A 27249-nucleotide genomic window follows, 5' to 3' on the forward strand; every position below is an offset into this window, starting at 1 on the left:
AATAGGAAGAATTCCTCCTTTGATGCAAAATAAGTTACTTGTCGCAAGTTAATAATATTAAGGTAAGAGTTTCCGTAGATAAATATTTTTTTCCGTATATAGATATTTTTGAAATTACGTTTTGATGATATTGTGAAGAAATTAAGATTACACAATATTCAATAAATTTGCAATGCACAAATTTCTATCAAAATTGCGGTCAAAAATACTATTCCAATTCAAAATTACTAAGACTTGAATAGCGAGGTCACCGTTGGGGGTCAGAGATCAGGCTCGAGGTTACACTCACATTGATACGCATATTGGTCACGTGTCCAGAAAATTTTCCCGTGAACATTTACCTATTAATGTTGACTGATTATTCATTCTCTAGGCAAAAAATACAGTATATGTATATATCCCATTGATAATACCATGTCGAAATGATGCAACCGGTAATTTTGTCCGTCTTTTCCCCTGAAATTTTTATCTTGTCACCCTGTCCAAGAATGCTGGCTACGCCCCTGATTGAGTCCATATTGGTCTAGCTATGAATTTTAAAATATTGGATTAGACTGAATGACCAATTACAATAAAGATTTTTAAATATTTAAATCTCAATCTTCTTAAGGCCTACCACCATTCTTACCATGTTGCCGATTGGTTCAATAAATGATAATAATCTACTTTTAACCAATCAGCAGTTGGAACCCATAGGGTTAAATTTGAATATTTTTGTTCTTGTTGACTGCTGCCCATATTTCTTCCAATCCCAGAGAAACTGCAATAAGTAGAGACACTGCTGCTAACAATGTAAAAGAAAGGATGAAACTCCCTGTTGTGTCAAATATTAATCCTGTCAAGTAAGAGAGAAGAAGAAAAAACCTTAAGTCATTTTGTAACTACAAGCAGATATTCCAGAAAATAAGTGCACACCCCCTATATAGAGGAGTAACTTTTAAATCAAAGAAATGTCTGGATTTCCAGGTCTGCTTTCTGAAAACGATTGGAATTCCAGTTGCAAATGTCACTTGAAAAAGCCTGGAAATCCAATTAAATTAAGGAAAAATTACGGAAATGTCCAAAATGAGCTCTCAAAATGAGGATTTCTGATTTTTCTGCTGGATTTTTTCACCTTTGGACACTTTAAAAGTCTGGATTTCCAACAGTCACGATTGGACAAAAAGTCTGGAAATCCGAACTCCTCTATAGGGGGTGTGCATCTATTTTCTGGAATAGCCTAATGCAGGGGGCCAAAAAGTTTCATACAAAGAATATGTATGGTGAGAAGCGCAAAAATAAATGTAGCACAAAAATTTCTACTTGGTGTTAAAATCAGTCCACCAACCTTTAATACTTGAAGGGCTCTTTTCAGAGCCACCAAATCTTAAGTGGGCCAGGGGCAACATTTACTTTTAAGATGTCTCTTTATAGAGCTTCAAAGTCTTCAGTAGAAAAGAAATAGTAACTATATATACTTGGTGATTAAAATGAAGGTATCATGTAATTGACCAATCAAAGGCAATGTTAGATTGGCAGGTAGTGCTCAGGGGGTTAACAGCTATCAAGGAGGTTAACACCTATCTAGCCACCAACCTGTCAGGTTTACCATAATGATAAAAGCTGGTAATGCCTTGATATGTCTTGACATTAACAAAATATAGGGTCCACAACTTATAAGTTCCCCCCTAAATACTTTTTAAAATAAGACGAAATGCAGATGTGTAAGAAGATATAGGTAGCCTTATTTGTTTTACACAGTCATATGGACCAAATTATAGCATCACACGTCATTGCGATCAATCACAATGGTTCATTATGTAAAAAAGAGACCATTTTAAACAGATCTCAAACAATACAGTAGGCCAGGCCTCTTCATGTGTTTGTTAAAGAAAACCTGACTCAGGTACAACTTATAAAACGGCCTCTTTTCTTACACAATTAACCATTGTGGCTGCAATGTGTGATGCTATAAATTGGTTCACAGGGTTAAACAAATAGGGCTATACATGTCTTTTTACATTTTGTAAAATATTTTTCGACTTATTTTAAAAAGTGTTAAGGCGAAACTTATAAGTTGTGGACTGTATAAATCAATAGAACAGAATTCTTACCTGTTACTAAAGCTCCGCCGATCATAGCAAAACCATAGAATACATGATACCATGCCACCGCATTGGTGTACTGGTCTTCATCAACTACTTCTTTGATAGCAAAGTAAAGTACAGTCCCAATAATACCAATACCGGAGCAAAAGAAGAACGAAGCCAAACTCATACCAATTACGCCATAGAAGACAGTTGTCAGTCCCAATGATACAGCCATAACAAATGATGCTATGTACATCAATTGTCTATATGTTAGGATGCTATTCAGATATGGTAGTACAATCTTGATTATTGCATTACCGATTCCGCCGCAGGTGGCCACAACAGCAGATTGTTTCATCGACGCACCATTAGATAATGCAAATGATACTATGTATATCAACCATGATGCAAAAGTCCAACCGTAGACTATAGCCGGCAGTATAACTCGAGCGATAAATGGAATAGATGTGAGCAAATTAAAAGAAAATGTTTTGAAAACTGTTTTAAATATTTTAAAACCAGACTTTGATGACTGGTCATCTTTATGACTGATGTCATCATGACGAGTAGGTAAAAGTTCATGTTTTTCAAGTTGTCTCGGAATTTGGTGTTCTTGATGTGTCACAAGAGCTCCGCACAGAATAGAGTGCATATTTAATCCGCAAAGCATGAGAGCAGTGCCTCGCCATCCGTATATGTCAAGAAACATTTGAGTGAACAGCGGGCTGATTATGATGGCCGAAGAAGTGTTAAAACAGTATATACTGACTGCCAGGTCATAATACTTTTCAAAGTATTCCGGTATGATTCCTACTGAGACGTTTTCTTGAAACAGCATAAAACCTAGAACAAAAGTTACAAACTTTATGTTATGTTAAAACCACCATGTGCAATTTGCTCACAGCGACGTACCAAATTTTGTTTGAAATTCTACTTTTTGCATGATTGTAATAGGGCATACTCATTGATGTACTTATAAATACCCTTTGAGAGACTAATCCTGATATGCTTTAATTGAGGCTAAGGCTGTTGTGTAATGAAGGGACTGCAAACAGCTTATAGATGGCTATTCAGCATCAAAGTGGTTATGTAATTCTCTTGGTTACCGGATCACGCTATTTTGGCGTGTCTTCGAGTGCCATATACTTTGTGTGGTGATCGTTTCGATCGTGGTTCATTACTCAAGAGCGTTGACATAGTAACATTACGTAACTTTGATACTGAATTGTTATCAGGGTATCTTTGACGACCTCTTTGCAATGCAAGTTACTCCGATGGTGTAATGTATGCCTATTATTTACTCATGTTCCTCTCCAGAATACAGAAAAATCATCAAAATATTCCAATATTTTGTAACGTTATGTCAAATTCGGCAAACATTTCTATGATTTTTCTAGAATTTCAGTGTCTCAGAGAAAATTTTGGTGGAAAAATATTGAAATTTTTAGGGAAATGTAGAATGCTAGCTGAACTTAGTGAGAAGTTTTGATTTTAGTATTAAGAAAACAAACCCACCTGTTGGTATCATTCCCAACAACAGTAAATTAACATTTGTAGCACATGCACAAATAATAAGTCCACAACTTGATACTAAGCCAGATACCATGAGACAGACTCGAGCACCAAATCTCTTCTTTAGTGGTCCAGCAGACAGACCTGAAAGGCAATCATGGAGATATAATTAACACTTTGGGAAGATAACAGACTTGTTGTGCGAGAGGAGTGGTGGGACTTCTACAGCAACACAGGGGAGATCTGTTTCAAGTCACATTGAAAGAGAGGTGGGCACTCTGGGCTGTAAATATACAACCTTTACACAATGACCTGTTGGACCTCTTGGCATACTGGCCAGGTCAGTTTATTGGCAGTAACAATATTTTTGCCATAAACTCCTTAGTGCCCTTTATATTAAAGCTTAGATAATATTAAGACATTGTCTGCATAAATTCACTCACCAACTACATAACCCCATCCAGTTATGATTGATATCAATGATCCAATGACCCATGTCTGACTTGAAAGTTGTTCCTTCAGATCAGGAAGTAGAACACTAAAACCTTTCAAAATGGCCGCCTCAAGAAACATGATAAAAGTCACTGCTGCCAGAATGACCCATGACCATTTGATATCTTTGGCAATCATGCTTACTTCAAGTTTGCCTAATATAACTTCCAAAATTCACTGGGAGACAGGCTCAGAAAATTAACCAAATCACTAACAATGATTTGAGCTGTAATTTGAGCTAAAAAGTTGCCCAAAATTGTGGTAGACATTCAAAAATCATTGAATTGAGCTACCAAATTACAAGTTTAGTACACTGATTACAATACAATATAGACATTAACAGGCACTTTGCATGAATAGTTGAATATTTTGGTGTGGTTTTAATTTTCATACGGTTAAATTCTGACCTGTGAATCGTAAAAGTTTGGGAAAATTATTTTTCACCCATGATTGGGTTCAATGTACATAAAGCTATGACACTGTGAAATATAGCAAACTGCAAAATTGCTTGGAAGTTAAATATTACCATTGTGGACAACTTTATGTCATACATTATAGGTACGTTCAGACCTGAATTATTCCTCGAGTCAATTTTTGTACAACCCGTGATAGAATACCACAAATGTTTTCACTAACTTGACTGATTGTCCATAGCTTTACCCCAACTTTTTAGAACAACCCGCCGGCGTGAATTTACCACAACCGTTTTGTACCCAGGAATAATATCCAGACGTTGTACCGCCACTTACGTTTTTTCATAATTTAATACTCAATAAAGCAAAAGTGACTGAAAAAAGAAAGATTTTCCGAAAAATCAACTGATTTTACCATATGGGTTACAAACATGATGTGCTAAAAAATATTGCATGTGGGTTCTAAAAATAAATCTGTAGTCTGATCGTAAACAAATTTCGCGAGTAAAAATCGCAATGAAAAATGAATGTAAATTTGAAGCTTTCGTTTCTCCTTTTGCTTCATCGACAAATTGGTGATGGAAATAATAAGCAGCAACATCTAATCCCAATAATTAGGCCTATGATGTTGGAACTGATTGGTGATATATGACACAAAAGCATGTAAAAATTGGATTTTTTAGGTTAAAATGATCAAATATGAGGTTAATTAATATATAATATCTTTCAGAAGTAGGCCTACTTTACCTTTTTCATGGGGGGGGCAAGCAGGAGGCAAGGGTTCAAATTGGAGGCTCCCAACCCCCGGGTCCCAACCCTCTTCCCTCTCTAGTTACGCCACTGTGGAACTAGTACAAATGCGATCCGTCAGGAAGCAGAAGAGAATACCGCAAGACGAGTGCAATTGTGTGCTCATTACACTCATATATCGGCAAAGAAGAAAATGCATTTTATGCCTTGCTTTATCTAGGGCCTAAAAAAAATTGTTTGATTGGCGTAACATAAAAAAAATTTTAGGGTAGGTAGGTTGGGATTTTTTTTTTTTTTTTTTTTAAGCTGTAAATTTCGATTGATAAAGACTTTGGAACTTTTTTTTTTTCTTTTTTTTAAATTTATTTATTTTTATTTATTTAAAAAAAAATTATATAGACTGTGACCTCTAGTGCAATCCACACGGGATCTACTTGGACCGCTCTGTCTGGTCAGGTTAAGGATTTACCTCTGACTTTTTTCAGAGGTAAATTGGTTGGGATAAGGTGCCCGACTCTTATAACTGCCCAGATGGGCACAATCTCAACCTAAAATTATCACTAGCTTACCACGACTGAGTACTTACCTCAAGGTAAATAGTCCTTCACTCGAGTTAAATAACCCAAGTCTGAAAATTACTTGTACCAATCTATACAGTTCAGTTCCCAGAGCATTCATTCATAGCATTCATTCATTCATAGCATTCATTCATTCATAGCATTCATTCATTCATAGCATGCATTCATTCATAGCATGCATTCATTCATAGCATTCATTCATTCATAGCATTCATTCATTCATAGCATTCATTCATTCATAGCATTCATTCATTCATAGCATTCATTCATTCATAGCATTCATTCATTCATAGCATTCATTCATTCATAGCATTCATTCATTCATAGCATTCATTCATTCATAGCATTCATTCATTCATAGCATTCATTCATTCATAGCATTCATTCAGAGCATTCATTAAATAATTGTTGATTTGATCACACAATAACTTTCTGTTCAATGTCATTACATAGCCTGATCACACAACTATATCTTTGTCCATTGAATGGTATAATACTCCCGGGGGGATCACTCATGTATAGAAGTGGTAAGCATCCGGTGAATTGACTTTCAAAAATGACCCTAAGCTAGGATGTCGAAAATTGTCAAACTAACCCTAAAGAAGGATTGTACTGAAATAAAAACATCCTAAGCAAGGAATTGTTTTGAAATTTACCCCTAAAACAATAGACATTCTCTCCCTATGGATAATAGGTACACGCCTGTAACACAGACTAGTGTTGGTACAGTGATATCAGTAAGCTTAAAATTGGCACTGTTGAAATAGGCTCAGATTTTTTTAAAAATCTGGTTGGTAAAATTGCTCAGAAACCACACTTTTGTGCCGAATAATTGGATAAATATGTCACCACTAATGTCCATTAATTGGGCAATTCAAAAAAAAATTACCCAAGCAAGGATCATCTTTAAAAAACACCCCTTCTTTTACTAAAATGAGTTTTTTGAGACCCTAATCTCGGATCCATGCGGATCCTCGCTTTTGCTTTTCAAAACCACCCTAAATCCGTGCTTTCTTTCATGCGGATGCTCACAACTTTCATATATGAGTGGCCCCCCGGGATAATACTATAGAGTACATACTCTAAAGGCTCCTACAGACTTTTTAATGGATGTAGAATATTTGATATAATATGTTTTTATTGTTTAATCTATTCTCATTCTATTTCCAGAATTGTTTTTAAAACTTCTATTGAATGTTTGACAATATAAAATCAATAACATATTAGGTCATCTTAAATTAATAATTTGTCTCAAAGTCCCTGCACGAAATAGTAAATTCGCCGGCTTTTGCGCATTATTCCCGCTGGGTTGAGTAAATTTCAGGGTTTTTTTCCCGCTGTTTTTTTCCAAATCCACCACACAAAAATATCATGTCTGACATTGTCAGATGTCAAAATAGCCTAAATCGTAAATTTCAATCAAATTCTTCATCTTGACCACAGTGAAACCTCCTTGAGAGATAAAAAGGTTGTCTATTCTTGTCAAAAAGCATGTCCCACAGATAAATAAAAAAAGAAGAGGAAAAAAAGGGCAAACTTCGCTATTCCGTGAGGTTCGCTATTCAAGGTTCGCTATTCAAGGTTCACTATTCGAAAATTAAAAAGGTTCTCTATTATGAGGGTTCTCTATTCCCAAAACAGAAAAGGTTCTCTATTCCGAATATGAAAAAGGGTTCTCTATTCCGAATATGAAAAAATGGGTTCTCTATTCCGAAAACAAAAGAAGGTTCTTTATTCCGAAATAAGTCACCGTGTTCTCTACTCCGAATATGAAAAAGGGTTCTCTATTCTGAATATGAAAAAAAGGTTCTCCATTCCAAAATCTAAAACAGGTTCTTTATTCTGAAATGAGGCCCGTAAAGGAAAAATAAAGCTTGGTGAGTAAGCAAAGAAAGGATACCTAAATGGACCCATAAAAAGAGACCTCGGAGGGCCCGTCAAAAGCAAATAAGTTAAATTGCAATTGCACGTTCGGAAAAGCGAACCTTCGGAATAGCAAACCTTCAGAATGGTGGACCTTCGGAATAGCGAGATGACCCAGAAAAAAAAAGCCCTTAAAAACCTCATTGCACATAAGGTTTTCAAGTTGGGATGGGCATTGAGACGAACTATTAAATTAAGATGACCTTACTACCAGACATTCTTATGTATGAGATCTGCCCCAGTCACTTTGAAAGAAAGATGCATTATAGCACTGAACACAACCTTTATACAATGACCTGTTGAACATCTCGGCATAGTAGGGGTCGAGGTCAGTTTGGCAGCAACAATTTTTTACCATAAACTCCTTAGTGCCCTTTATATTAAAGCTTAGATAATATTAAGACATTGTCTGCATAAATTCACTCACCAACTACATAACCCCATCCAGTTATGATTGATATCAATGATCCAATGACCCATGTCTGACTTGAAAGTTGTTCCTTCAGATCAGGAAGTAGAACACTAAAACCTTTCAAAATGGCCGCCTCAAGAAACATGATAAAAGTCACTGCTGCCAGAATGACCCATGACCATTTGATATCTTTGGCAATCATGCTTACTTCAATTTTGACAAAAATAACTTCCAAAATGTGTCCCTGATCATAGGGTTTGCTGGGTCCAATCACATTGCAGCCAAAGTCATGTCCTTGCAGGGGCATGCAAAATACTTTGGGAAGATAACAGACTTGTTGTGCGAGAGGAGCGGTGCGGTCTTCTACAGCAACACAGAGGAGATCTGCCCCAAGTCACATTGAATAGTCCGGGCAAATTACCAGATTAGGAAATGAAACACATCTGGTAACACATTACCTGATCAGGAAATGTCGATCCCATAATGCATTGCACATAGGCTTACTCAATTCAAATTTATAGCTTAAAAGGGCATTTCGTGATCCACAGCCTCACTGCCCCCCCACTTTTCTCAAATAAAGGTGAGATTTTTATACCACTGGAAACCTCTGGCTACATAATGTTTATGTACCAAATATTTCTTGCAGATTAATTAGTTCAGAAAAAATATCGTCAAATTTCAATTTCGTTCTGGTATACCAGAACGAAATTACAACAGTGGCCTATGGAGCAGTGTAATACAAATAATCATGCATAACTCGCAAACGCAAAATCAGAATCAACTGAAATTTCATGAATAAGCTTTTTTCGTGGATATCTACTGAATGTCATAAAAAGAGGATGCTAGGATCACAAAATCCTCCTTTAAAATTGACTGTTAAAGTATGATTTTTTATTAATATTTCTTTACAGAAAATATCTAGGAATGCTGAAACAATAATTTTATAGTAAAAACAATGATTGAAGACTTTTATTAATTAAATTTGTGAAAATTAATTAAATATTTTGATTAATATACAAACCTCTCAGCAAATAATTCTCACAACAGATTTGTGTGATATTGCATTTTAACAAATGTCCAAAACGTGATTCATGATCCAAGATAAAATAAAGTGTCCATGAACAAAGAAAATTACCTAAGGGCTGTGCAATAATTATGAGCCGGGGGGGGGCAAGAAATTTATGACGAGCTGAAAGGGGGGGACGGAATTTTTGGCAAGCCAAGAGGGGGGGGGCAAGCGATTTGTGGCACGCATTCATGGGGCGCCTTTTTAATAAAACGCTCTAAAAAGGCTTAGGAAAACAGATCGGAAACGCTAAATATGCAAATTTTCCTGCCCGCTGCGCTCACAACACACATCTAGAACATTTAAGGTTTGCAATTTGGGATCCCAAAAATTTGGCATGTTCAAAGGGGGGGGGCAAAGAATTTTTGGCGAGGTGAGAAGGAGGGGCAAGCGATTTTTGGCGGGCCGAGAGGAGGGGGGGCAAGCAATTTTTGGCAAGCCGCTTGGAAATTTTACGCTGGGGCTCATAATTATTGCACAGCCCCTAAGGTTGCTGAATTCTTCAGACATGCACAAGGACCCATTTCCTGATCAGGTAATCACCAGATTTTTCACATTTCCTAATCAGGTAATCTGCCCGGACTGTTGAAAGCGAGGTGGGCACTCTGGCCTGTAAGCACAGGTTACACAATGACCTGTTAAACATCTCAGCATACGGGTCAGGTCAGTTTGGCAGCAACAATTTTTGTTGTCATGATATAAACTCCTTATGGCCTATCTAGCTCGAGATACTCTAGCTAAAATACAGGTTTACATTTACTATCTTTATCTTGCTGCATTTCAGCTAGAGCACCAGACAACAAGCTTCCGGTTTTTTTTGAAGAACAATACTGTTACGTAAGACGAAGAAGAAACCCACCCAGGAGCGCGCCCTACTCATTATTTCATTGTACTTATTGCAATTTGCCTCCACACATTACGTAATCATCACAAAGCTTTTGTGAGGACTAGTGAGTGGATAAGAAATTGACAGCGGAGGATACGAACGACACGCTGATTTTTAGTTGTCAATCATCAATTGCTGCAACGTTTTAGTATTTTACTGCATGGCATCAGGAATAATAGACAAAGGGATAGGCATCCTAGACTGCTGCCCTCTGTTGAAATATGTATCCTAGGTCTAGACAATAGGCGGATTAGCGGCCATTTTGTCTTCGACGTGACTTTATTCATGTGTCCTTATACTCTCTAAATGTAAAAGAGTGAAAATTTCACTCGGAACTTGGAGTGATTTCATTCTCACTCTATTCGAGTGGTTAGTCGCTCTTTTAGAGTGAAAAAGCTTCTACTCGGTCAATCTAGATTCACTCCTTACAGAGTGATCCAAAATTACCGCTCAATTTCAGAGTGAAATCAGAATCACTCTTTGCGGAGTGAATCCACAGTTCGCACAGCCAATCAGAAAGCCGGATTTTCGCATCGAAAAAATTGTGATTATTCATTCGGTGTAATTAATCGTTGCAGCAATGGCGGTGGAGTTGTCAGTAGTCAGGAATGGGCGAGGCAGTTTGGCGAAGAAATAGCCAATATTTTCGTCAGTAAGTATACTTTGAACTATTTTATTTATATGTTGAATCATTGCAGATTGTAATCGACAACTAAAATCTGATGTTACTGTCTCAAAGGTGATAATTGTACCCATGAAGCTTCTTCATTTGTTGAACACATTGATTCACATTGTCGGTCCGGCATTACGGTGGCACACTCATGGAGTGCTATATGCATACCTGGTACATGTATTACTTCATAAACCTGTAAATGATTGAGTGTACTTGTGTAATAATTGTAATGTTTGTTATACTGCGCCAGCCTTTTTATTGTTAGTATGTACCCGATCACATCTCCAAGTCCGATGCGCTAGTCGTGCTATACATACCAGTAGCCACAGGATCACATGCAGCAAGGCCAGGCCATACCTAGCTAGGCTTAGGCCATAGGGCCAGGCCAAAGCATAGGCATGTTATCTCTGACCAGTCTCTAATTTATCATGTTTATATACTGCAGCATGTTATATCTGCATGTGTGATGCCAAAAGTCACAGAGGACTAATAGGCCTCTATGTCTGACCAGTCTACCTGCATGTGTGATGCTAGGCCTATAGTGCTACGTCACTAAGCTTTTAAGCATGCCAAAATTACCATTTTAATCTTAATTAACATGTAAAAATACTTATTGTGTTGTAATTTCTTTGCTCACAAAAATACATGAATGAATGAACATTTTGTGCCTATTTCTGTGATTATTTTTGTCAGTCTCATTCACTTCTTTATTTCAGAGCTATTAACTCAAAGAGAGTGGTTTTTCCACTCCTCTGTGGAGCTGTATGAGTGACCACTCCTTTTGGAGTGAAATTCACTCTCCTAAAGAGTGATTTTATTCACTCTTTTTTACGAGTGAATTTCCTCACTCTTTTGAAGAGTGAATTTCACTCTAAAAGGAGTGGTCACTCATACAGCTCCAAGGAGGAGTGGAAAACCACTCTTTTGAGCTGTTTTTCACTCTTTCACATTTAGAGAGTACTCTAGTACACAAATGAAGAGCTTATTTCCAAACCGTGTTAAGTCCACAAGATTCACTTTGAAGAAAATCAGGAATTTTCTTTATGGCAATGAAAAAAAGTTCGATTTCTATAAAATTACAGTGAAGTGAAGGTACCATATATAGGACCATAAAAACATGTTAAGTTAAAATCTCTAGAGACTTTTGATTTTTTTTAATGAATTAATATGTTTTAAAAATAGCATGGACTTAACACGTTTTGACACAAAACACAATTTCTGGCATGGACTTAACACATTTTGACACAAAACGTAGTATCTGTAACACAGAACTAACCATATTTTTCTCAAACTAGTCTTAAAAGATAACAAATTTATTAGAAACATACAAAATGTGATTCTCTCTACTATAAAACACAATTTTGCCACAAAACACATTGCATCTCGAACCCCCTCCTGATGCCCATTTTTACCAAAATTGACGTTTAAAATAGTTCAAAATTCAAAACTTAGTTGAATTGCATTTCTCAGAATTAAATAAACATCATTTCACTGACAATAAGTGATGACCTGAAATATCCACTTGTTTTAACACATTATCGAAATTTCCCACTCCCCCATGCTGCCACCCTAATCTCATATTGACAGTCGAAGTTTTTAAGTCCTAAGTTTTTTATACCTTTAACTTTAAAATTATACCTTGAATTTAGTAGCACATTTTGATAATCATACAAAATAATAATATCAAAAACTAACTCTACCACCATCCTCTAACATTAATTCTACCATCACAGCCTCTCCCTCTCCCCCTTTCCACCCTATTCATGTCTTTCTGGAGGTATCTATCAAATATTTCAGAAATCCCATACAAACTAAGCCTACTAATATAAAACAAAAACAACAACAACTTTTTATGCAGACCAAATTCATGTATACTAGTCTCAGAACCAAACAAGAACGTTGGCGATTAACTATTGGAAGCCCTATGCCGTGCTACTTGCCTACAAGCTGCCCACAAGGGCAGTGTTCGTGGACTTAACACAGTTTGCTACAAAACTGAATTGGACTTAACACGTTTTGGAAATAAATTGATACTTTGTGTGTCAATTTTCGGAACTTGACTAATTTTGGGAAAAAACAAACACATTGCTGGATAGCCCTAGTTACTCACTACCCATTTTCATCAAAATCTCAATTTTGAAGGTGGGTGGACTTAACACGGTTTGGAAATAAGCTCTTCAAATATACAAGTTAACAGGTTTACAATATTAAAATTATATTTTGAATATACAATATATTCTGTAGTAAATCGATCAAATGACGGTGATTGTTCAGGTATTATATGCTTGTAAAAATTAAACTGTCTGACCAGCTAGTATTCTCCTCCGCCGTCAGTGTGATTCCAGACACTCCGCGTGCCGTGTTGCGAAGGTGGAGGAGACTAAAAGCTGTATTGACGAACACGCATGCGTCAAAAAATATGTAGTGTAAGTCGAACAATAGCGTGATGTAGTTTCCGGCATTGTTCCTATGTACTTTCACCCTCCTGATGGCATTCCGCAAGCACCATGACAAATTATGCCGTATTTTTCCAAAGATCATCTCATATGAAGTAAGCTGAATGCCATGCGCGTATTTTGGGGGCTTTGGGGCGCCAGCCCCCGGGTCAAAGTAGGGGCAGCAAAAACGAAGGGCGGCGGAAGAAGAAGGGCGGCAAAAACAGGGCGGCAAAAACGAAGGGGCGGCAAAACGAATTAGCAAAGAAAAAGGGCGAAAAAAATTGAAAAAGCCGAAAAAATTTTGAAAAAAGGTTACTTTTAGGGCGCTAGCGCCTGAAATCCTTTTTTTTTTTTTTTTTTTTTTTTTTTTTGGCTCTTCACTTTTCAAACGACCGTGAAAAAATTGGGTCAACCTTTTCGGGCTGTTAAGGAAGGGGCGGCAAAATTGTTTCTTCTTCGGCCCCCCGGGGTTGGGGCGGCCACGGTACGCCACTGAATGCGATCTGTACTTTTGTAACATTCCGATCGCTTTTGATCACCTATCGGCGAATTTGCTTGAAAACATATGTGAGTTCATGTTGTGTAAACATAATAAGCATGGACACAAATGAAATTACGATGCAATACAATGCAATTTGAATGCGCAGCAGATCTATAAAAATAACGTTGCCCGGTTTTATGCAGAATTAGACCACATCTGGGCCTATCTTATATACGTATATGGTTAATTATTAAGACAGTGCCTCCATGCATAAATTCACTCACCAACTACATAACCCCATCCAGTTATGATCGATATCAATGATCCAATGACCCATGCATAAATTCACTCACCAACTACATAACCCCATCCAGTTATGATCGATATGAATGATCCAATGACCCATGCATAAATTCACTCACCAAGTACATAACCCAATCCAGTTATGATCGATATGAATGATCCAATGACCCATGTATAAGTTCACTCACCAAGTACATAACCCCACACACCGTCGACGTCCTATACGATAAATATAAATTTAATACTCCGTTGGTGAGCGACGGGCGAGTTGTAGTGAGCGACAGGCGAGTGGTATTTCACTGAACGCAAGAAAAGGAGTTCTATCTGATTGGCTAGCAATCGATCGCTTAGGTCGCTCAGTAGTCAACTACAAACTCATGCATTCAATTCGATTGAAATCGATTATTCTATTATTGACGAAGATAAAGAGCGTGATAGTGTGTCAATAATGTACATTGTATTGCACCTGGTTTTACCAGCATTCCTTTATAAAATAATTTTCTCAAAGAGTTAAATATTATCAAAATTTTTACCCAGGATTTCAAATGTTTTACATCAAAATTGCAGTTAAACATATCCACAGCAAAATACCGGTCCTCACTAATTAGTACATTTAATTTCCAGTTAGTACATTTAAACGAAACCTGTGATTTACGTGACAACAAATAAAATTTTCTTACAATAGAAATATCATATGGGATACTGATATGGTAGGCCGCAACCGCCACAACGTGGAGCTGCTACGCGTAGCTGACTTTTTGTTCCGTGGAGCCAAATTGACCAATCATGTTAGAGTTTTTCATTACTCGGAGGTAAAACTGACCAATCAAGTACGACTTACTCATTACGTGAAGCGAATTTAGTCATTAAGAATTTGCCAGACGAGCTTCACGTGAGTTGCAAGATATCCTCGGTCACGATAGTTATGATTCAAAAAGTAATTTATGAAAAGTACGAACCGACTTATTATTAAGATGGACATGCACTCACAAGAAACTCATACAGTATTGTACACAACTATATAGCTAGGCAGAGTGGTGGTAAACCATGCACACAATTCTGCGATCTGCAGTGTATCGCCGGGAGCTGATTTGTACATCTTGAGCAGCGTGGCCTGCGGAATTCGACTTTCAGCAAACCAGTTCGGATTTACTTTATATACTAGTAGTAGGCCATACATACTGTAGTTACGGTACTGCCCGTTTTCCTATACACATACTCAGTGCGCTCACCATTGACGCGTGACCTAGTGTATGTTAGAAGTATTATGCCATTGCCTATATGACGTCACTGTGTAAAAAGTATTCTCTGAAATTCTAGAAAATATAGTTTTGTAACATTTCCTAAATTTTTAGCTAATTTAGGTGTTTGGAAATATTGGTACTTTTGTGTTTTAGGAAGGATATGTAAACGACAGATAACACCAAAAAATATGAACAAATTATTTCTAAACCGTATTAAGTCTGCAAATCATTATGCTTCTCATTTTCAAGAACGCTGGTTAACAATAAGCAGACTATTGTCTCATTTCGTAAACAAAAGCCTAGACAGTATTGTTACCTTGCGTTCGCTTTATAATCATTCACCCAACTGAAACTATAATACCAGCTCATTGTTCATTGCACAGATAAAACAGACACAAGTGCAGTGTGTATTTAACCAGAGAAGATCTGATGTAACATAGTTGAGCTGTTTTCATTGAGTGTTATCTTGGTTTAATCGCTTTTAATGGGGTTTAAGTCCTTCAAAGGTCGTGGTGAATTCTACTGTAGACATGACTGCATCATGATTATTTTAAAGTCAACAACATTCAACAATATGATCACCGTGATAGTATGACAGTATCAGTACCGTGGGTGTCAGTGATCCTGGCCTGACACAGTAGACAAACAAACAAACACGCCACACACATGGCACATGCATGCAAGGTAACATTGACTATACACTAATCAAACAATGGTATTGATCCTGTACAACTGTTGGTGGTTTATTTACATTCGATTCATTTAAAATCCACATAGTAAACATTAATTTTGGCAAGAGTTTTCTCTCTGGAACGATGATGCATCAACTGGCTCCGCGTAATGAAAAGATCTAACATGATTGGTCAATTTAGCTCCGGTTTAAAAGTAAGCTACGCGTAGCAGCTCCGTTATCGCTATGGCGGTTACGGCCAGCCATATACTGATCATGCGAAAATCGTAAAACATAGAATAGAAACAGTGTGGCCGGCTCTCAAAATCTCAAATTGTATGCATAGCCTGAGTCGCACGGCCTATCTCGAACAAAATCACCATGCGTAGTTGTTGAAAAACGTGAGGATTTATCGTACTACCACGGCAATTTTTAACACGAAGATATAGGGATGATGACGGTGTGCCCCATCCAGTTATGATCGATATCAATGATCCAATGATCCATGCATAAATTCACTCACCAACTACATAACCCCATCCAGTTATGATCGATATCAATGATCCAATGACCCATGTCTGACTTGAAAGTTGTTCCTTCAGATCAGGAAGTAGAACACTAAAACCTTTCAAAATGGCCGCCTCAAGAAACATGATAAAAGTCACTGCTGCCAGAATGACCCATGACCATTTGATATCTTTGGCAATCATGCTTACTTCAAGTTTGCCTAATATAACTTCCAAAATTCACTGGGAGACAGGCTCAGAAAATTAACCAAATCACTAACAATGATTTGAGCTGTAATTTGAGCTAAAAGTTGCCCAAAATTGTGGTAGACATTCAAAAATCATTGAATTGAGCTACCAAATTACAAGTTTAGTACACTGATTACAATACAATATAGACATTAACAGGCACTTTGCATGAATAGTTGAACATTTTGGTGTGGTTTTAATTTTCATACGGTTAAATTCTGACCTGTGAATCCTAAAAGTTTGGGAAAATTATTTTTCACCCATGATTGGGTTCAATGTACATAAAGCTATGACACTGTGAAATATAGCAAACTGCAAAATTGCTTGGAAGTTAAATATTACCATTGTGGACAACTTTATGTCATACATTATAGGTACGTTCAGACCTGAATTATTCCTCGAGTCAATTTTGTACAACCCGTGATAGAATACCACAAATGTTTTCACACTAACTTGACTGATTGTCCATAGCTTTACCCCAACTTTTTAGAACAACCCGCCGGCGTGAATTTACCACAACCGTTTTGTACCCAGGAATAATATCCAGACGTTGTACCGCCACTTACGGTTTTTCATAATTTAATACTCAATAAAGCAAAAGTGACTGAAAAAAGAAAGATTTTCCGAAAAATCAACTGATTTTACCATATGGGTTACAAACATGATGTGCTAAAAAATATTGCATGTGGGTTCTAAAAATAAATCCGTAGTCTGATCGTAAACAAATTTCGTGAGTAAAAATCGCAATGAAAAATGAATGTAAATTTGAAGCTTTCGTTTCTCCTTTTGCTTCATCGACAAATTGGTGATGGAAATAATAAGCAGCAACATCTAATCCCAATAATTAGGCCTATGATCAGTCCAAGAGAACGCCAAATATGGATCAGGAGTATTACATAATAATACCCTGCTATGACAATAGCTGCACTAGGTTAATCGTATAATCTCCTTATGTGGTTAGCATGGCTGGGCTAGGAAATCCACAAGGTCAGCCAATGTATGTACATGTATTCGGTACATGTACCATATCTTTTACAATGGGTGATAAATTTCTGGTTTGTTTTATTTCAAAACGCAACATTCGATATTCTAAAGCTTGGTCCAAATCCAAGAGAAGAACCAACTCTAGTAATTTATGTGGTTTCAAATTATATCGGACGTTGCCTTTTTGATAGAAATGGTGTTTGTTGATGTGCACAGTTTCCCATTAGATCATAACATGCTATTGTACATCCAAGGTCAAAGGTCTTTTAATCCATATTTGGCGTTGTTCTGGGACTGATGATGTTGGAACTGATTGGTGATATATGATACAAAAGCATGTAAAAATTGGATTTTTTAGGTTAAAATGATCAAATATGAGGTTAATTAATATATAATATCTTTCAGAAGTAGGCCTACTTTACCTTTTTCATGGGGGGGGGGGCAAGCAGGAGGCAAGGGTTCAAATTGGAGGCTCCCAACCCCCGGGTCCCAACCCTCTTCCCTCTCTAGTTACGCCACTGTGGAACTAGTACAAATGCGATCCGTCAGGAAGCAGAAGAGAATACAGCAAGACGAGTGCAATTGTGTGCTCATTACACTCATATATCGGCAAAGAAGAAAATGCATTTTATGCCTTGCTTTATCTAGGGCCTAAAAAATTGTTTGATTGGCGTAAAATAAAAAAAAATTTTTAGGGTAGGTAGGTTGGGATTTTTTTTTTTTACTTTTTAAGCTGTAAATTTCGATTGATAAAGGCTTTGGAACTTTTTTTTCTTCTTTTTTTTAAATTTATTTATTTTTATTTATTTTTAAAATTTTTATATAGACTGTTACCTCTAGTGCAATTCACACGGGATCTACCTGGACCGCTCTGTCTGGTCAGGTTAAGGATTTACCTCTGACTTTTTTCAGAGGTAAATTGGTTGGGATAAGGTGCCCGACTCTTATAATTGTCCAGATGGGCACAATCTCAACCTAAAATTATCACTAGCTTACCACGACTGAGTACTTACCTCAAGGTAAATAGTCCTTCACTCGAGTTAAATAACCCAAGTCTGAAAATTACTTGTACCAATCTATACAGTTCAGTTCCCAGAGCATTCATTCATAGCATTCATTCATTCATAGCATTCATTCAGAGCATTCATTAAATAATTGTTGATTTGATCACACAATAACTTTCTGTTCAATGTCATTACACAGCCTGATCACACAACTATATCTTTGTCCATTGAATGGTATAATACTCCCGGGGGGATCACTCATGTATAGAAGTTGTAAGCATCCGGTGAATTGACTTTCAAAAATGACCCTAAGCTAGGATGTCGAAAATTGTCAAACTAACCCTAAAGAAGGATTGTACTGAAATAAAAACATCCTAAGCAAGGAATTGTTTTGAAATTTACCCCTAAAACAATAGACATTCTCTCCCTATGGATAATAGGTACACGTCTGTAACACAGACTAGTGTTGGTACAGTGATATCAGTAAGCTTAAAATTGGCACTGTTGAAATCGGCTCAGATTTTTTTAAAAATCTGGTTGGTAAAATTGCTCAGAAACCACACGTTTGTGCCGAATAATTGGATAAATATGTCACCACTAATGTCCATTAATTGGGCAATTAAAAAACAAAATTACCCGAAGCAAGGATCATCCTTAAAAAAACACCCCTTCTTTTACTAAAATGAGTTTTTTTGAGACCCTAATCTCGGATCCATGCGGATCCTCGTTTTGCTTTTCAAAACCACCCTAAATCCGTGCTTTCTTTCACGCGGATGCTCACAACTTTCATATATGAGTGGCCCCCCGGGATAATACTATAGAGTACATACTCTAAAGGCTCCTACAGACTTTTTAATGGATGTAGAATATTTGATATAATATGTTTTTATTGTTTAATCTATTCTCATTCTATTTCCAGAATTGTTTTTAAAACTTCTATTGAATGTTTGACAATATAAAATCAATAACATATTAGGTCATCTTAAATTAATAATTTGTCTCAAAGTCCCTGCACGAAATAGTAAATTCGCCGGCTTTTGCACATTATTCCCGCTGGGTTGAGTAATTAATTTCAGGGTTTTTTTCCCGCTGTTTTTTTCCAAATCCACCACACAAAAATATCATGTATGACATTGTCAGATGTAAAAATAGCCTAAATCGTAAATTTCAATCAAATTCTTCATCTTGACCACAGTGAAACCTCCTTGAGAGATAAAAAGGTTGTCTATTCTTGTCAAAAAGCATGTGCCACAGATAAATAAAAATTGAAGTGGAAAAAAGGGCAAACTTCGCTATTCGAAGGTTCGCTATTCGAAGGTTCGCTATTCGAAGGTTCACTATTCCAAAAATTAAAAAAGGTTCTCTATTATGAAGGTTCTCTATTCCCAAAACAGAAAAGGTTCTCTATTCCGAATATGAAAAAGGGTTCTCTATTCCGAATATGAAAAAATGGGTTCTCTATTCCGAAAACAAAAGAAGGTTCTTTATTCTGAAATAAGTCACCGTGAATGTTCTCTACTCCGAATATGAAAAAGGGTTCTCTATTCTGAATCTGAAAAAAAGGTTCTCCATTCCAAAATCTAAAACAGGTTCTTTATTCTGAAATGAGGCCCGTAAAGGAAAAATAAAGCTTGGTGAGTAAGCAAAGAAAGGATACCTAAATGGACCCATAAAAAGAGACCTCGGAGGGCCCGTCAAAAGCAAATAAGTTAAATTGCAATTGCACGTTCGGAAAAGCGAACCTTCGGAATAGCAAACCTTCAGAATGGTGGACCTTCGGAATATCGAGATGACCCCGAAAAAAAAAGCCCTTAAAAACCTCATTCCACATAAGGTTAATTTCAAGTTGGGATGGGCATTGAGACGAACTATTAAATTAAGATGACCTTACTACCAGACATTCTTATGTATGAGATCTGCCCCAGTCACTTTGAAAGAAAGATGCATTATAGCACTGAACACAACCTTTATACAATGACCTGTTGAACATCTCGGCATAGTAGGGGTCGAGGTCAGTTTGGCAGCAACAATTTTTTTACCATAAACTCCTTAGTGCCCTTTATATTAAAGCTTAGATAATATTAAGACATTGTCTGCATAAATTCACTCACCAACTACATAACCCCATCCAGTTATGATTGATATCAATGATCCAATGACCCATGTCTGACTTGAAAGTTGTTCCTTCAGATCAGGAAGTAGAACACTAAAACCTTTCAAAATGGCCGCCTCAAGAAACATGATAAAAGTCACTGCTGCCAGAATGACCCATGACCATTTGATATCTTTGGCAATCATGCTTACTTCAATTTTGACAAAAATAACTTCCAAAATTTGTCCCTGATCATAGGGTTTGCTGGGTCCAATCACATTGCAGCCAAAAAGTCATGTCCTTGCAGGGGCATGCAAAATACTTTGGGAAGATAACAGACTTGTTGTGCGAGAGGAGTGGTGCGGTCTTCTACAGCAACACAGAGGAGATCTGCCCCAAGTCACATTGAATAGTCCGGGCAAATTACCAGATTAGGAAATGAAACACATCTGGTAACACATTACCTGATCAGGAAATGTCGATCCCATAATGCATTGCACATAGGCTTACTCAATTCAAATTTATAGCTTAAAAGGGCATTTCGTGATCCACAGCCTCACTGCCCCCCCCACTTTTCTCAAATAAAGGTGAGATTTTTAGACCACTGGAAACCTCTGGCTACATAATGTTTATGTACCAAATATTTCTTGCAGATTAATTAGTTAAGAAAAAATATCGTCAAATTTCAATTTCGTTCTGGTATACCAGAACGAAATTACAACAGTGGCCTATGGAGCAGTGTAATACAAATAATCATGCATAACTCGCAAAACGCAAAATCAGAATCAACTGAAATTTCATGAATAAGCTTTTTTCGTGGATATCTACTGAATGTCATAAAAAGAGGATGCTAGGATCACAAAATCCTCCTTTAAAATTGACTGTTAAAGTATGATTTTTTTATTAATATTTCTTTACAGAAAATATCTAGGAATGCTGAAACAATAATTTTATAGTAAAAACAATGATTGAAGACTTTTATTAATTAAATTTGTGAAAATTAATTAAATATTTTGATTAATATACAAACCTCTCAGCAAATAATTCTCACAACAGATTTGTGTGATATTGCATTTTTAACAAATGTCCAAAACGTGATTCATGATCCAAGATAAAATAAAGTGTCCATGAACAAAGAAAATTACCTAAGGGGCTGTGCAATAATTATGAGCCGTGGGGGAGGGTAAAATGGGGGGTACAAGAAATTTGACGAGCCAAAAGGGGGGGGGCAAGCAATTTTGGCAAGCCAAGAGGGGGGGGCAAGCGATTTGTGGCACGCATTCATGGGGCGCTTTTTAATAAAACGCTCTAAAAGGCTTAGGAAAACAGATCGGAAACGCTAAATATGCAAATTTTCCTGCCCGCTGCGCTCACAACACACATCTAGAACATTTAAGGTTTGCAATTTGGGATCCCAAAAATTTGGCATGTTCAAAGGGGGGGGGCAAAGAATTTTTGGCGAGGTGAGAAGGAGGGGCAAGCGATTTTTGGCGGGCCGAGAGGAGGGGGGCAAGCAATTTTGGCAAGCCGTTTGGAAATTTTACCGGGGGCTCATAATTATTGCACAGCCCCTAAGGTTGCTGAATTCTTCAGACATGCACAAGGACCCATTTCCTGATCAGGTAATCACCAGATTTTTCACATTTCCTAATCAGGTAATCTGCCCGGACTGTTGAAAGCGAGGTGGGCACTCTGGCCTGTAAGCACAGGTTACACAATGACCTGTTAAACATCTCAGCATACGGGTCAGGTCAGTTTGGCAGCAACAATTTTTGTTGTCATGATATAAACTCCTTATGGCCTATCTAGCTCGAGATACTCTAGCTAAAATACAGGTTTACATTTACTATCTTTATCTTGCTGCATTTCAGCTAGAGCACCAGACAACAAGCTTCCGTTTTTTTTTTGAAGAACAATACTGTTACGTAAGACGAAGAAGAAACCCACCCAGGAGCCCGCCCTACTCATTATTTCATTGTACTTATTGCAATTTGCCTCCACACATTACGTAATCATCACAAAGCTTTTGTGAGGACTAGTGAGTGGATAAGAAATTGACAGCGGAGGATCTGAACGACACGCTGATTTTTAGTTGTCAATCATCAATTGCTGCAACGTTTTAGTATTTTACTGCATGGCATCAGGAATAATAGACAAAGGGATAGGCATCCTAGACTGCTGCCCTCTGTTGAAATATGTATCCTAGGTCTAGACAATAGGCGGATTAGCGGCCATTTTGTCTTCGACGTGACTTTATTCATGTGTCCTTATACTCTCTAAATGTAAAAGAGTGAAAATTTCACTCGGAACTTGGAGTGATTTCATTCTCACTCTATTCGAGTGGTTAGTCGTTCTTTTAGAGTGAAAAAAGCTTCTACTCGGTCAATCTAGATTCACTCCTTACAGAGTGATCCAAAATTACCGCTCAATTTCAGAGTGAAATCAGAATCACTCTTTGCGGAGTGAATCCACAGTTCGTACAGCCAATCAGAAAGCGGATTTTCGCATCGAAAAAATTGTGATTATTCATTCGGCAAATTAATCGTTGCAGCAATGGCGGTGGAGTTGTCAGTAGTCAGGAATGGGCGAGGCAGTTTGGCGAAGAAATAGCCAATATTTTCGTCGGTAAGTATACTTTGAACTATTTTATTTATATGTTGAATCATTGCAGATTGTAATCGACAACTAAAATCTGATGTTACTGTCTCAAAGGTGATAATTGTACCCATGAAGCTTCTTCATTTGTTGAACACATTGATTCACATTGTCGGTCCGGCATTACGGTGGCACACTCATGGAGTGCTATATGCATACCTGGTACATGTATTACTTCATAAACCTGTAAATGATTGAGTGTACTTGTGTAATAATTGTAATGTTTGTTATACTGCGTCAGCCTTTTTATTGTTAGTATGTACCCGATCACATCTCCAAGTCCGATGCGCTAGTCGTGCTATACATACCAGTAGCCACAGGATCACATGCAGCAAGGCCAGGCCATACCTAGCTAGGCTTAGGCCATAGGGCCAGGCCAAAGCATAGGCATGTTATCTCTGACCAGTCTCTAATTTATCATGTTTATATACTGCAGCATGTTATATCTGCATGTGTGATGCCAAAAGTCACAGAGGACTAATAGGCCTCTATGTCTGACCAGTCTACCTGCATGTGTGATGCTAGGCCTATGGTCCTACGTCACTAAGCGTTTAAGCATGCCAAGATTACCATTTTAATCTTAATTAAAATGTAAAAATACTTATTGTGTTGTAATTTCTTTGCTCACAAAAATACATGAATGAATGAACATTTTGTGCCTATTTCTGTGATTATTTTGTCAGTCTCATTCACTTCTTTATTTCAGAGCTATTAACTCAAAAAGAGTGGTTTTCCACTCCTCTTTGGAGCTGTATGAGTGACCACTCCTTTTGGAGTGAAATTCACTCTCCCTAAAGAGTGATTTTATTCACTCTTTTTTTACGAGTGAATTTCCTCACTCTTTTTGAAGAGTGAATTTCACTCTAAAAGGAGTGGTCACTCATACAGCTCCAAGGAGGAGTGGAAAAACCACTCTTTTTGAGCTGTTTTTCACTCTTTCACATTTAGAGAGTACTCTAGTACACAAATGAAGAGCTTATTTCCAAACCGTGTTAAGTCCACAAGATTCACTTTGAAGAAAATCAGGAATTTTCTTTATGGCAATGAAAAAAAGTTCGATTTCTATAAAATTACAGTGAAGTGAAGGTGACATATATAGGACCATAAAAACATGTTAAGTTAAAATCTCTAGAGACTTTTGATTTTTTTTAATGAATTAATATGTTTTAAAAATAGCATGGACTTAACACGTTTTGACACAAAACGCAATTTCTGGCATGGACTTAACACATTTTGACACAAAACGTAGTATCTGTAACACAGAACTAACCATATTTTTCTCAAACTAGTCTTAAAAGATAACAAATTTATTAGAAACATACAAAATGTGATTTCTCTCTACTATAAAACACAATTTTGCCACAAAACACATTGCATCTCGAACCCCCTCCTGATGCCCATTTTTTACCAAAATTCGACGTTTAAAATAGTTCAAAATTCAAAACTTAGTTGAATTGCATTTCTCAGAATTAAATAAACATCATTTCACTGACAATAAGTGATGACCTGAAATATCCACTTGTTTTAACACATTATCACAAATATTTCCCCCTCCCCATGCTGCCACCCTAATCTCATATTGACAGTCGTAAGTTTTTAAGTCCTAAGTTTTTTATACCTTTAACTTTAAAATTATACCTTGAATTTAGTAGCACATTTTGATAATCATACAAAATAATAATATCAAAACTAACTCTACCACCATCCTCTAACATTAATTCTACCATCACAGCCTCTCCCTCTCCCCTTTCCACCCTATTCATGTCTTTCTGGAGGTATCTATCAAATATTTCAGAAATCCCATACAAACTAAGCCTACTAATATAAAACAAAAACAACAACAACTTTTTATGCAGACCAAATTCATGTATACTAGTCTCAGAACCAAACAAGAACGTTGGCGATTAACTATTGGAAGCCCTATGCCGTGCTACTTGCCTACAAGCTGCCCACAAGGGCAGTGTTCGTGGACTTAACACAGTTTGCTACAAAACTGAATTGGACTTAACACGTTTTGGAAATAAATTGATACTTTGTGTGTCAATTTTGAACTTGACTAATTTTGGGAAAAAACAAACACATTGCTGGATAGCCCTAGTTACTCACTACCCATTTTCATCAAAATCTCAATTTTGAAGGTGGGTGGACTTAACACGGTTTGGAAATAAGCTCTTCAAATATACAAGTTAACAGGTTTACAATATTAAAATTATATTTTGAATATACAATATATTCTGTAGTAAATCGATCAAATGACGGTGATTGTTCAGGTATTATATGCTTGTAAAAATTAAACTGTCTGACCAGCTAGTATTCTCCTCCGCCGTCAGTGTGATTCCAGACACTCATGTACCGTGTTGAGAAGGAGGAGGAGACTAAAGCTGTATTGACGAACACGCATGCGCCAAAAATATGTAGTGTAAGTCGAACAATAGCGTGGCGTAGTTTCCGGCATTGTTCCTATGTACTTTCACCCTCCTGATGGCATTCCGCAAGCACCATGACAAATTATGCCGTATTTTTCCAAAGATCATCTCATATGAAGTAAGCTGAATGCCATGGCGTATTTTGGGGGGCTTTAGCGCCAGCCCCGGGTCAAAGTAGGGGCAGCAAAAGCGAAGGGCGGCGGAAGAAGAAGGGCGGCCAAAACAGGGGCGGCAAAAACGAAGGGGGGCGACAAAACTAATTAGCAAAGAAAAAAGGGCGAAAAAAATTGAAAAAGCCTAAAAAATTTTGAAAAAAGGTTACTTTTAGGGCGCTAGCGCCTGAAATCCTTTTTTTTTTTTTTTTTTTTTTTTTTTTGCTCTTCACTTTTTCAAACGACCGTGAAAAAAATTGGGTCAACCTTTTCGGACTGTTAAGGAAGGCGGCAAAATTGTTTCTTCTTCGCCCCCGGGTTGGGGCGGCCACGGATGCGCCACTGAATGCGATCTGTACTTTTGTAACATTCCGATCGCTTTTGATCACCTATTATCGGTAATTTGCTTGAAAACATATGTGAGTTCATGTTGTGTAAACATAATAAGCATGGACACAAATGAAATTACGATGCAATACAATGCAATTTGAATGCGCAGCAGATCTATAAAAATAACGTTGCCCGGTTTTATGCAGAATTAGACCACGTCTGGGCCTATCTTATATACGTATTATGGTTAATTATTAAGACAGTGCCTCCATGCATAAATTCACTCACCAACTACATAACCCCATCCAGTTATGATCGATATCAATGATCCAATGATCCATGCATAAGTTCACTCACCAAGTACATAACCCCATCCAGTTATGATCGATATGCATGATCCAATGACCCATGCATAAGTTCACTCACCAAGTACATAACCCCATCCAGTTATGATCGATATGCATGATCCAATGACCCATGCATAAGTTCACTCACCAAGTACATAACCCCATCCAGTTATGATCGATATGCATGATCCAATGACCCATGCATAAATTCACTCACCAAGTACATAACCCCATCCAGTTATGATCGATATATCAATGATCCAATGACCCATGCATAAGTTCACTCACCAAGTACATAACCCCATCCAGTTATGATCGATATGCATGATCCAATGACCCATGCATAAGTTCACTCACCAAGTACATAACCCCATCCAGTTATGATTGATATGAATGATCCAATGACCCATGTCTGACTTGAAAGTTGTTCCTTCAGATCAGGAAGTAGAACACTGAAAGCTTTTAAAATGGCCGCCTCAAGAAACATGATAAAAGTCACTGCTGCCAGAATGACCCATGACCATTTGGTATCTTTGGCAATCATGCTTACTTCAATTTTGACAAAAATAACCGGCTCCAAAATTTGCAGGAAGA

At 37.2% G+C, this 27249-nt stretch overlaps 1 protein-coding gene across 3 annotated transcripts; it reads right to left on the reverse strand.

Annotated features, from left to right (window-relative positions):
- LOC140136598 (monocarboxylate transporter 6-like) lies at positions 1 to 27249 on the reverse strand. Of its 3 annotated transcripts, none has more exons than XM_072158292.1 (4): positions 27013 to 27249; positions 3585 to 3725; positions 2094 to 2912; positions 1 to 835 (listed from the first exon to the last, which is right to left on the reverse strand). In XM_072158292.1, exons 1-4 carry the CDS (start codon positions 27197 to 27199, stop codon positions 699 to 701), a joined length of 1284 nt encoding a protein of 427 aa, XP_072014393.1. In that variant the 5' UTR covers positions 27200 to 27249; the 3' UTR covers positions 1 to 698. The 3 variants fall into 3 exon arrangements, with proteins under 3 accessions (XP_072014393.1, XP_072014400.1, XP_072014386.1); XM_072158299.1 differs by lacking the exon at positions 27013 to 27249 and adding an exon at positions 14047 to 14161; XM_072158285.1 differs by lacking the exon at positions 27013 to 27249 and adding an exon at positions 4025 to 4365.

Source organism: Amphiura filiformis, chromosome 2 (assembly GCF_039555335.1).
Source record: "Amphiura filiformis chromosome 2, Afil_fr2py, whole genome shotgun sequence".
In the NCBI taxonomy this organism is placed as follows: domain Eukaryota; kingdom Metazoa; phylum Echinodermata; class Ophiuroidea; order Amphilepidida; family Amphiuridae; genus Amphiura; species Amphiura filiformis.

Excerpts from the sequence above, each read along its gene's own strand:
- LOC140136598 (XM_072158292.1), bottom strand. The coding sequence starts at position 27,199 with ATGATTGCCAAAGATACCAAATGGTCATGGGTCATTCTGGCAGCAGTG. Across the intron at positions 2,913-3,584 it reads GTTGGGAATGATACCAACAG|GTTTTATGCTGTTTCAAGAA; the intron begins GTGGGTTTGTTT and ends CTTTTGTTCTAG. Across the intron at positions 836-2,093 it reads CGGCGGAGCTTTAGTAACAG|GATTAATATTTGACACAACA; the intron begins GTAAGAATTCTG and ends CTTACTTGACAG.